Source organism: Papaver somniferum, chromosome 3 (assembly GCF_003573695.1).
Source record: "Papaver somniferum cultivar HN1 chromosome 3, ASM357369v1, whole genome shotgun sequence".
NCBI classification, from domain to species: domain Eukaryota; kingdom Viridiplantae; phylum Streptophyta; class Magnoliopsida; order Ranunculales; family Papaveraceae; genus Papaver; species Papaver somniferum.
The window spans coordinates 19,682,433-19,693,938 of record NC_039360.1 but is presented as its reverse complement, the minus strand read 5'-3'; the positions used below and the strand labels follow the sequence as shown (position 1 = coordinate 19,693,938).

Genomic DNA, 11,506 nt, shown 5'->3' with positions numbered 1-11,506 from the left:
ACCCAATTTTGGCTATATAGCCCATTTTCTGTACTGTTTTTTAGTTCTTTTTGGGCTTGTCAACGTTTGGAGAACCGAAAACCCAATCTCACAAGAGGAGAATCTGTATCTCCTACAACGGCTATTTTTTACTAAGCAACTTAATTTAATTTAGCGGCTATTTCTCCTAAGTTTAACGGCTACTTTTTGATGATAACAGTATAAGTTAAATTCACTCACCTGAGCATCTCTACTCCATCTTCTCTAATCTGAAAAGCTTGTTTTCTCTCTCTACATAAATCTCTCACTCTCATCACTCAAAATCAAAATGGCTTCTCTGCTAATGTATTCATCATTGGTCTTAGTTTCTATTCTACTGATCAGTTCCACAGAAGCTGTAGAGATCTTAGTAGGAGGAAAACCCAACTCATGGAAAGTTCCATCATCAGTGTCGGATTCTCTTAATAAATGGGCTGGATCCACTCGTTTCAACATCGGAGACTCACTTGGTAACCAATCTTAAATTATTTTTAATATTTTGTTTTAATCAGCTTCTCCTAGCTCAGCTTATTTACATTTTTCGCTTTGTTTGATGCAACAGTTTGGAAGTTTGACGCCCAGAAGGATTCAGTATTGAGAGTTGGTAGAGAAGATTATGTAAACTGCAATGTAACAAAGCCAATTGCTGAATACAAAAACGGAAGTGCTAAAATTGAATTTGATCAATCAGGGCCGTTTTATTTCGTTAGTGGAATCAAGGGCAATTGTGAAAGAGGACAGAAATTGGTTGTGGTTGTCATGTCAAAGTTTCATAATGGAATTGCTCCAGCACCTTCACCAATGGGTTCAGCTTTAGCTCCATCCAGTGGTTCTCATAGTTTGAACACTGCAGGTTCATTCTTGGGTGTTTTATTAGTACTGGCTTTATTTTTCTGTGCTTACCGAAGATTGTGATTTAATTAGCCTTTCAATTTTTAGAAAGACTTGCTAATTTATTGATTCTTTTGTAAAACTTATGGTTTAAACATATTCTTGAGGTATCATCTACTTGGTCCTCTTATTAAGTCATCTATAAAAAAATCCTGTTTCACCTTCTGGGACTTGGACTGCTGTTGCTTTTTCTGGTGAGAAAGATTGGGACGGAGAGATATATCGAAGATCTTAAACAAAAATGATCATGGTGGTTCACATAGAATTGAAGTTGTTGATCATGGTGGTTGGCCTTGGAAGTTATACACCAAGGTTTAAATCATGCTCATTAAACCTAAAACTTCGTAGAAAAGGCCTTGATTGTTATACACACTTCTGACCCAATACCAAAAGATTTCAGAATAGGAAGATTTTTGCAGTTTCTCATCTCTCTTCACTCTACTTCTGCATTCATAAGCTAAAAAAAAATTACATTTAATTTTAGTAATCAAATTTGGGTTTAAACCAAGCACCTCTCTAAATTACATATACGCCTGAAATATTTTTGCGGATGATTGACTGAACCAAACAGTACTTTCCTTGGGACTTTATTTTCCGTTGCCTTTTTTTAAGAGCAACTTACTGGTAGAACTCAACACTACCACGAGCAAGATTACCAAATGGGCTAACCATGTGAAAGCAAACAGACAATTTTTGTTTGGGGAGAAACAACTACGGGCACTGTGGACTAACAAAGCCATAATTTACTCTGGCCAAGACGGAAAATAAATTGAGAAGCCAATTTCCTCAAAATTCCAGAGAAGCAGATATGACATTTATTTTCCCCTGCCTTTAACTCCAAGCGCCATCCAAGTTTTCCCTCAGGCGAGGGAATTCAACTAGGCAGAAGTAATGGCACCTCAAATGTTCCCACAGATGAGAGTGGTTCTGGTAAATACAGGTTTTCTGGCTAAATAGTGACACCAACCTGCCTCGCCACCTGACATGATTCATTCATAAATAGTTAGTACCCAATTCCACAGGACATACTGCATAACACCTACTCCAACGTTAGAGAGAAATGACAAGCTCCTCTTGGGTCACGGCAGATTGTAATTCATAAACTGGCAACCCTGATTCCTTATTTACCCGAGTCCAAAAGCCAAATCAGACCATCCAAACCTAGGGCAGACGTGCCAATGGATAAATGGTTTTAAAGATAATGGGAACTCCAGCATATTAATGTTATTAAACAGGCACCTCCGTCGCTACGTACATCAAGATAAGGTGGACCCTGGGTCACATTAAACTGACAAGGCTTGTGAATCTGTAATATCCCAAGTTAACTAAACAACTGAAGGATTATTTCCACCGAACTCTAACATCACTATCAAAAAGATTCAAAACTGACACAGCACTATATAATAACAGACTAACATATAATAGATATGAGTATGTAATCACAATTTAAAGTACCATAAAAGGGTAAAAAATATCTGTGAATTTTAAATATTACTATAGTGTACTTCATAAATGGTTTATGTAAACACACTGCAGAAATGGTTTACGTAAAAACACTGCAGAGATGTTAATGTGAATAAATGAGCCAAGATACAATGCTGAGCATCAAATACCTATAATTCTGTAGAGTAAAAACTAGAAGTGACAAAAAAAAATAACTAAAAAATAGAGCGAGAGACCCTACAAGCTGTGCATTATCCAGGCGTTTTGCTGCTGTTTCATATTTTTTTCATCTTATGCTCCTTCCGCTATTGAAGAAAGTTTATTGCCTCGACTTTCACAAGTTGGTGAAGCTGATCAAAAAAAAAAAATATATACAAGTTTAAGAAAATAAACATAATATATTAGTATAAAACTAGAATGGGATCTCGATTATCAACTTTCAAGTATGCCTAACTAAAACCAATACTATCTACCAAGGTGGGACAGAATACATGACGATCCAATGTGCTACACACAAGATTTATGCTTGATTTTATCTTAGGGTGAAAGAAGGGGGATGCATACGAAATAAATGCAACAGATGAGAATGGTCTAAATGCCAGTGAGAGCAATTCATACGGTATCATATGACAATGTAGATTAGAGGAGAAAATTACATACAAAAAATCCTATCGTTAGCTATAAACTGTCCCAAGGGCCAAGAAAATAAATGAGAGAGAAGAGGGTGGTGAATATTTGCATTTCTATAACTGCCGAAAAAAAGAAGAAGTTGTCAACCAAATAAAAAAAAATAAACTACAAAGTTCAGACATGATAAAAGGAACAACTAAACTAACTAAGCATATGGCATACTCATACTTCCTATTCTACCCAAGAGCTATTTAAATATTCTAGCCACGAATGTCTGCATCATTCATATCATCATGTAGATAGTCATCGCTATCATGATCATCATACCCCATAAATTGGGAAAAAATATTTAAGAAAAGGAAATTGAGCATCCCTCGTTGGTTGACAAACAAAAAATATTGTAATCTAGCTAACTAACCATTTTATAGCCCTATGAGATGTGATACCAAGGTGAAAACATGAAGGACATGCAAAACCAAACTATGGACAGTTTTTGCAGGATCAAATAAATGAAATGTAGGTTTTGCGGAACCAAAATAAGGACAGACGAGAGTATGCAAAACAGAAAAGATATGACTGAGAATGTGATTTTTTAGATAATTGCAGGTTAAGGGGAATAGACATCCAGCAATTAAGTATAAGGTTGCTCAGACTTTTGATTGTTTAAAGGTTCCAAATGAGATTCATGCAAGATCTTAAGATGCATGTAATCTTCTGATTACAAAGAAATGACCTTGCATTGCTTATTCATCTTTTTTAAGCAAAGTGATAGAAACCCAGACCCCCTGCTTCCTTTTTCTCACCAATTATCATAAACAGTTTATCTCCTTTATAAAGTACAGCAGGAAATTTTCTCGACATCAGGGACCAATACATACATATGCACAAACACTATTGAGAGGGAGCGGGATAGAAACCTTGAAGGATTTTAGAAGGATGCCATCATCTACCGCGTCATTTACTGTAGCCTCTTTCACTCCAACTCGATCACGATCCAGCATTCTATTCAAGATAAAACCCATTATAACAGACAGTAATACTGTAAGTACCTAACATGAACTTCAAACTGTGAACACTGAAAGTTAAGCTAACAGAGAGGGGCGGAACAAATTTCACCTATCCATTGCAGCACCATCATAGTGTATTAGACGAACTTTCTAGCTTCATCACTCTCATCCACAAAAAGCTCTTTCGAGGCACATATCTTATGATGTCGTCCAGCTCTTCCTGAAAATAATGTTTTAACATCAAGCTGCATGTTAGAATTTCATAAAGTACTAAACACATGCCTAGTATTCAGAATAGAAAATAAACGTCCCTGAAGAACAGGTACAACTACTCTTTGAAAAATGAAAAAAGAACATTGCACATATTTGACGCATAGGGACTAGAGCAGAGTTATACCTGATTTATATTTTGTGCTTTGAGTTTCCCCAAAACCAGATGCTCCAAAACAATTTCTTTTTAGTCAGCTGCATCATTATTTCCTCGATAGTTCCTCTAGTTATCAGCCGATAAATCATTACCTGACACGTGGGCAAGAATCAACAAACATGCAACTTGAAATGATTTTTATCAATTTTGGCAACAAGCCCCTGCACTTGCACCTTGTAGCTGAAATAAGAAGCCAGTTCATCAAAACAGTAATAAAAAGTGGAATCAAACCTTTGGTCTGACCGAGCCAGTGAGCTCTAGTCATGGCTTGTAAATCAGCCTGAGGATTCCAATCGCTGCAGAATACAAACGGTTCCGTGAATGCAGATCATAGGCAGATAAGGTAATACTAATAGATAATAAGTTTCAAATTCATAGCATGTTACCTGTAAGCTCATTAGGATCTTCTATCCAGTTCAACTCCATCTAACATATATGCATGACAGCGTAGCTTTCGTTGATCCACAACCACATTTAAAAGAGAAATCTGCATAAATTATGAAAAACAAACAAAAAAAGAAAAGCAGAAACTGTTACGTTTCCACCACAACTGCAAAGGGAAAATGGTTATTGATTACTATTATGCATTCTTACATTTTCCCACCACCTTTGCGAGTCAGTACCTCATAATTCCATGTCAAGATGGCTTTGTAGTATTCTTTCTGCTTGCTACTTAATTCCGCACCTAAAATGAGTTCCTTCTTAGGCGGCATTTCCTTCAAGACATCCTTTTTGACTCCTACAGTTGTCGCACGATTTATATATTCTTAACTCCAACAATCATCAGAAAAACTGAGGTAAAGCTAAGTACATATAAACTAAGACATGAAATTATTTTCATTTGTCCACCTAAATATACTGTCATATTAAGAAAAAAACCACGAGTAAAAGAGACAACAAACTTTAAATAAGAAGCCAACAAGAACAACCAAATTATGTTACTACTATTTCAGCAACCCACATAATGCAAGCAACAGGCTCATTCTGTTTGTTTCACATGTAAGGGTGGAAATATGTAAAGGAATGATGCTCATTGAAGTGGTGTTAGAGTAAAGATGTGGCATCAGTAGATCAAAATCCAACATGCTCTAGCGAATGAGTATACTAATACGAAGATGACAAAAGAACAACAACTATTGTGTGTTCAAATCCGTAGTCAAATTGGACAACCAATCAAATCCTAAAAACCATAAAGTATAATGATCTTGTATTTCTAAATAAGAAATGAAATTATAAATGCATTTTTCGTTGAAAAATATGTCAGTTATGAACATAGTCCAATATAATCTAATGAAAGATACGCAAAAACCAATATTGTCAATGGAAGCCAAGTAGATTTAAATTTGTACAATTGTACTTCTGAGAAGATGCGGTGCCAACCTTTTATGGAGCCTTGCAATCTGCTCTTCTTGATTGATATCCTTAAACTTCACTTGGGACTCCTCCAAACTTCAAAACTGCAAGTATCCACCGCAAGTCAAAACCATTTTCCGATCTTTGAAATCTACCTTGGTTCTTTGTTGGTAAGTATCAATGGGACATAAAACTGACCATTCCAGCATCTAGGAAGTGCATCAGCATGAACAACTCATCAAGATTGTTCTGCAAGGCATATCAAACAGAAACCATCAGTATTCCTACATAGACTTAAAAAATGCACAGCAAGCTAAAAGGAACATGAATGGCACAACAAAATAACAAGTGATACACTGGTGGCTCATAAAATCAACACAAATCTTATCGCAGAAAACATTGCCGAAGCAAAAGCAGAATGTAAAGTCGGGTACATGACATGGTATGGGCCAAGAGAACCACTACTCAATACCTTTATTACTTTACGCTTTGGTTTCGCATCTCATTTCACGATATCATAAAAGGAAATAACCCATGATGCACATAATTAGGTCACAGATGAAGAAACAAACCCTGATTAAAAAGAGAAGAAAAATAAACCTGTAGAGGAGTCCCAGTCAGAAGCATACGGTGATTACTGGAGTATTCCTTCAGTGAATAAAATAATTTTGAATGTTTGTTCTTAAGGCGATGGTCGTCATCAACAATCTGCAAAACATCTATCCGCATTTAAGTAGCAATACATGTTGCCAACTAGCTAGGAATGCAACCAGTAAATGAGTAATGAGTATTACCACGCATTCCCACTTAATCGATTGCAAGGAGGCTGAGTCTACATTAACTATTTCATGTTAGAAGGACGTCAGTTTTATCATGCTTGCTTTCAGACTAAAACTTGAGCGGCCTTCTTTTTCTTCAGTTTCTTAGATTAACCTTTAGGGAAGTAAAATTTGTACCAATGACAGGACGAGCCGAAGAAGACCCGACGAGATTCATCGCCTGAAACAAGTTATTTTTGAGCTCAGATCACAACTTCATCAAGAATTTTACAGTAAACCCTCATTTGTTTAATTAGTTATAATGTGCAAATTGCTTACGGGCCTTTTTATTCATTGCAAGATAATTCAAAAACTACTGTACGACATGAAAATTATGGATAGACATAGAATGAGGTGTTCATTGCGAAGAAGTATATCAAAATGGTTTGTAAGGCTGATAAGTCCAGAGACACATCATACATACCACATTCATGTGAGGCGCCCAGGTTGCAAATTCACGTTCACAGTAGCGTAAGGTTGAAAGAGGTGCAATTACTAAATGAGGATAGAGGTTTTCTTTGAATAAAGATCCCAGATAAGCAATACTCTGTATGGTTTTCCCAGCACTCAATGACAATCCTCAGCCGTGCATCTACAATGATACCAAGTACCAACAATCAAATTATGGAAAGAAGGATTCCAAAATAAGAATTAACTCTAAGTATTCTATTTTTCTGATTATGTTTCATCTGGAATTTTACGAATTTTAACAGCTAGGATGTTAAATGTGGGTTCTGATTAATTTTTCAATACACCATGATGAACGGCAGATTTGAATGCTTTTAACAACACAATAATCTTGAAATTCATTCGTAGAAGCTACTACTGATGATAAAATGAATCATATTGCAATTGGTAAAACTAGGTATTTTTCTCATCAAAATCATTAAGCATGAGATTATAATTGGATATTAAAATGAAGATGCATTTTAACGAACACAGGACTGGAAATTAGATGTAACCAATTCTTGCAAACAACTTACATTCAAACGTGGATTTCAATGGTATCCTTATCAGGATTTTTCAAGGCAGATTTCTTCTGGAATGCTGGACATTTTTGCTTCTCTTGCAGCGAGTGTGAGGGAAAAGTTAGGGTTTTTGTTTTCATCGCTTTGAGTTGGTGTTGGAAGCTTTTTTTTTTTTTTTTTGCTGCGAAACACACTTTTCTTTTAACAAACCAGAGAATTACAAAGATTGCACCATTTTAGTAGAATCACACTCCTCTACTTCATCACTTATAAGAAGTGAGACACACACTGCTTGAATGAAAGCTCACATATATCATTATCAAACAGTATGTCTAGTCCATTATCATTTCATGAATCCATGGATCATCGGCACCACGGGAATCTTGCCGATATTATCAATTCTTACGACGGTAAGGTCATACTTGTAGGAATTATGACGTTGCTCGTCGTAATTTCATTTATTTTAGTACTTCATGCGTACGCAAAATGGGTCATTAGTCAAGCTCGTGAAAGAAGAAGGGAAAGAGTAGTCACCATATCGCATATACTGGATCCTACTCTTTTGCATCACCACAATACTACTACACAATTTTACAATGATAATCGTACGGGTTTTCTAAAAGATGGTCTTGATATCTCGACAATCGCTTCTCTCCCACTATTCGTCTACAAATCTGACGATGTGATTAATGGGTCAGTACTATTAGATGAGTGTGCAATTTGTTTGAGTACATTTGAAGAAAATGAAGTAGGAAGGTTATTACCAGTATGTCAACATTCGTTTCATGTTGAGTGTATTGATATGTGGCTTCGATCTCATTCGAGTTGTCCGATTTGTAGATCACCTGTGATGCCAGAGAAATCAACAGTGGATACTCATTCACCGTCAAGTCACGAAATTTCGGTCAGTCAAGAGCCGTCTTTAATTGATCCGATGGCTAATGAGTTATCATCTCATATTGATGAGGTTGCAAATAGTAACTCTCCTACTGCTCATGAAGTTTTCATAGAAATGCAAGTGCCGTCACCACCAGTCCCGCCACCTCCACCACCACCACCACCAATTTCAGTTAGGAAATCTTTCAAGAGAATGATAAGCATGAAATGTAACAGACCAGTTCAACAAAAATTGTTCCCATCATCATCCTCTAGTTAGTGTGCCTTAGACTCTTAGCTCAGTGAGTGATGGTTAATAACAAATAATCAAGAAAAAAATGAAATAAACACTTGTACCTGTTTTTATTTCTAGCAAAAACAAGAAGAAATTTGATGGACACAAACCAAACAAAAATTTACATAAAGATAGAAAACAATTTATCCAGTTGTTGATTTCATTTGATTATATATATACATATATTAAAACCTCTCAAGTGATGTCAGGATGTTATTCATACGTTCATTAGGTATTCAAAAAATTACTCTATAAAATATGATTTTTGTTAAAGGGAGAGCAAAAACGGATTCGAGGAGAACGAAAATCCTAATTGACTCGCTGATTTAAACCTATCCGATATATATTTTTGACTTAGACCAAATTATCCTTGATAAATACACCGCTAACCACTGAAAAATCAACCCATTCCTAAAACAACTCTAGCGCGAGCTGTCACTCGCCAGGACGACCAAAAAAAACGAACTTATGCTAATGATACCTTGATGTTCTTGTAATTGAATGATGAAGATAATCCTAACTAAATCATCATCATACATTCGAAGCATTGCCAAATCCCACAAACATGAAAAGAAGAACAACAAAACTTCTGCAATCTTGAAAAATAAACAGACATTAATGGAAGAACAAATAGCAAAACCCACTTAATCATTGTTGAAAGACATTAAAAGAAACACACCGCATAGAAGATCAACAATTTAAATAAGAAGACCAATCAACAAACCCATACCCTGTTTCATCGAAATATTCTTACCTGGTCTGTCATAATTATCTGGAATCTTATTAGTCTTATTTGATTAATAGAAATATCTTCCTAGTTTTTTTATAGATTTATTCCTGATTTTGATTTTGATGGAAACAGAGTTGAGATTGATTACTAATTAATTAGAAAAAATTTGGGAGAGAAGATTTGTAGGAGTGAGATATCACACATGTCAGTAAGTATGCGAAGTGAAGACTATATAACTTAAACGAGGGAGATCGCACACAGCAAGGTTGAGATGACGTAATGGATGACGTCAGCAAAGTCACGAGTAAAGTGTGAAGATCTGTGTGAAGTATGGTCTGTGCAAGAACGAGTGATTATACATGAGCGAGTGTATCGCATAGAGATTCCGAAAATAAAGGATCTCTTAGCTGTCATCCACTATGTAAGATCTTATATAAAGAGGAGAGGTTATTACTTGTGGGAGAGTTCTTTTAGTGAGGTTAGATAAGAAATCAGGGGAGAGAAAGTAAATCTAGAAGGAAGTAAGATTGTTGTAATACTTGTATCCATCTTGTAAACCGACTTAAGTCTTGATAATCAATGAAGAGTTTAATGATGATTACCTAATATTGATTATAGTTATAGTGGAATGTGGTTGTGAGGAAACTTGCAACTATATTTTTGGCGCTAGAAACAGGGAGTATTAAGACTTGTCATATTTATGCGATAAAACCTGAAGAGGTAATAATACAAGAAAAAAGGTAAGACGAGATCAATGGGTCGATACACTACAGTGTAAAGACTGCTTGCGATATCGTCGCACAGAAATAAGGCAAGCTAAGACCTTTACATAGGAAGGCAAAATAAGACCTTATAAGGAAAATTATATAAGCTAATTATCGTTTTGCAGGTAATTCAAAGACATAATACTGCACACTTGTTTCATCCAAGAAATATAATAAGAGGCAAGTATGGGAATTGAAGTAACAAAATATTATCTTTCTTGTAACAAACAAGTTTAAAACATAAGTACATCGAAACAAATAAGGGAAATCTGGATGAAAAGAAAATTAAAAATGCTCAACAACGACATTTTGCTCAACCAAGGACTTTTCAGTATCCATATTGGGCCTAGGATCCTCAATTTCAGCATTGGTTTCGCTCACAGGCTTTTCATTCTCAAGATGATCTTCTTTACCCTCTTGCTCTCTTTCATCATCACTCACAAAGTCATAATCACTGTCTGCTTCGGGATATTCTTCATCTTCGCCTATGGTAAGAGAAGGGAGCTTTATTGCAGGAAGAGAGTTGCGTAGAAGAATTCCATTGATTACAGATTGAGAATTGGCATGAGCCTTGCGAATAGCTCCTCTTTCAAGGTTTCTAACATTGATCTCCAAAAAAAATTGTTGATATGCGAGCCTTCTTCGCTCTCTGCCACGAGAAGCAGAAAGAGAAAGCTCCAGGTTCGTACATTCTTTGCGAGCCTTGGATAAATCAGATCTCAATTGGGTAACAGTGGATAGATGCAATCTTTCAGAATCTGCAAAGAGTAATAAACAATATTAAATAAAAAAAATCTACATCAACAAGATGGGAAGAAATGACTAAAGAATAATGAGGCAGTCAACTATAGATGACTACCTTCGCAGAAGTTAGAAAGAGCAAGGGTATTATCCTTCATATTTTCCATAGTCTTGTCAAACTCATCACCAACTGAACCACGAAGACGGGATCAAATCTTCTTTTCGTCAGCAGAGAGAGACTTATTCTTTTTCTTAAGGACATCGTGGGAATGCTTTAGATGATCATATTGTTCTTGAAGCTGATTCTTCTTCACAGTCTTATTTATTTTACATTGGATAATTTTTGATTCTGGGACTTTAACTCCTTAAACGATGTTTCATATGGCTCCTTTAACGAGCGAAGAGTTCGCGCTTGGTTCTCGTTTATTTCATGAAGAATTGAATATTGGTGCGAAAACATCGCTTCCTTATTCAAGAAAGAACGCTTCTCCTTAGAAATAATACGATTTTCTTTTGATAAGGTTTCGTGTACCAGATCAGCTTTG

At 35.9% G+C, this 11,506-nt stretch overlaps 2 protein-coding genes and 2 long non-coding RNA genes across 4 annotated transcripts; 2 read left to right on the top strand and 2 right to left on the bottom strand.

The window, feature by feature from the left end:
* The first annotated feature begins 247 nt into the window (after nucleotides 1-247).
* On the top strand, nucleotides 248-1,072 carry LOC113360998 (early nodulin-like protein 3). The gene is made up of 2 exons (XM_026604394.1): nucleotides 248-488; nucleotides 581-1,072. The coding sequence occupies exons 1-2, from the start codon at nucleotides 308-310 to the stop codon at nucleotides 931-933; spliced, it is 534 nt and encodes a 177-aa protein (XP_026460179.1). The 5' UTR covers nucleotides 248-307; the 3' UTR covers nucleotides 934-1,072.
* A 1,282-nt stretch (nucleotides 1,073-2,354) lies between these two features.
* Nucleotides 2,355-4,707, bottom strand: LOC113360996. Its single transcript, XR_003364906.1, has 5 exons — nucleotides 4,648-4,707; nucleotides 4,387-4,508; nucleotides 4,099-4,209; nucleotides 3,900-3,984; nucleotides 2,355-2,702 (listed from the first exon to the last, which is right to left on the bottom strand). It is a non-coding gene; the product is annotated as an uncharacterized LOC113360996 (long non-coding RNA).
* Nucleotides 4,708-5,024: 317 nt separating this feature from the next.
* LOC113360997 lies at nucleotides 5,025-6,736 on the bottom strand. Its single transcript, XR_003364907.1, has 4 exons — nucleotides 6,564-6,736; nucleotides 6,370-6,477; nucleotides 5,797-6,018; nucleotides 5,025-5,155 (listed from the first exon to the last, which is right to left on the bottom strand). It is a non-coding gene; the product is annotated as an uncharacterized LOC113360997 (long non-coding RNA).
* Nucleotides 6,737-7,913: 1,177 nt separating this feature from the next.
* Nucleotides 7,914-8,711, top strand: LOC113359113 (RING-H2 finger protein ATL64-like). The gene has a single exon (XM_026602800.1). The coding sequence runs from the start codon at nucleotides 7,914-7,916 to the stop codon at nucleotides 8,709-8,711; it is 798 nt and encodes a 265-aa protein (XP_026458585.1).
* The last annotated feature ends 2,795 nt before the right edge of the window (nucleotides 8,712-11,506 follow it).

What these genes read in the sequence shown, in the direction of transcription:
- LOC113359113 (XM_026602800.1), top strand. Translation starts at nt 7,914, where the DNA reads ATGGATCATCGGCACCACGGGAATCTTGCCGATATTATCAATTCTTAC.
- LOC113360998 (XM_026604394.1), top strand. Translation starts at nt 308, where the DNA reads ATGGCTTCTCTGCTAATGTATTCATCATTGGTCTTAGTTTCTATTCTA. An exon ending in CAACATCGGAGACTCACTTG is followed by an intron (nt 489 to 580) that starts GTAACCAATCTT and finishes TTGATGCAACAG; the next exon opens with TTTGGAAGTTTGACGCCCAG.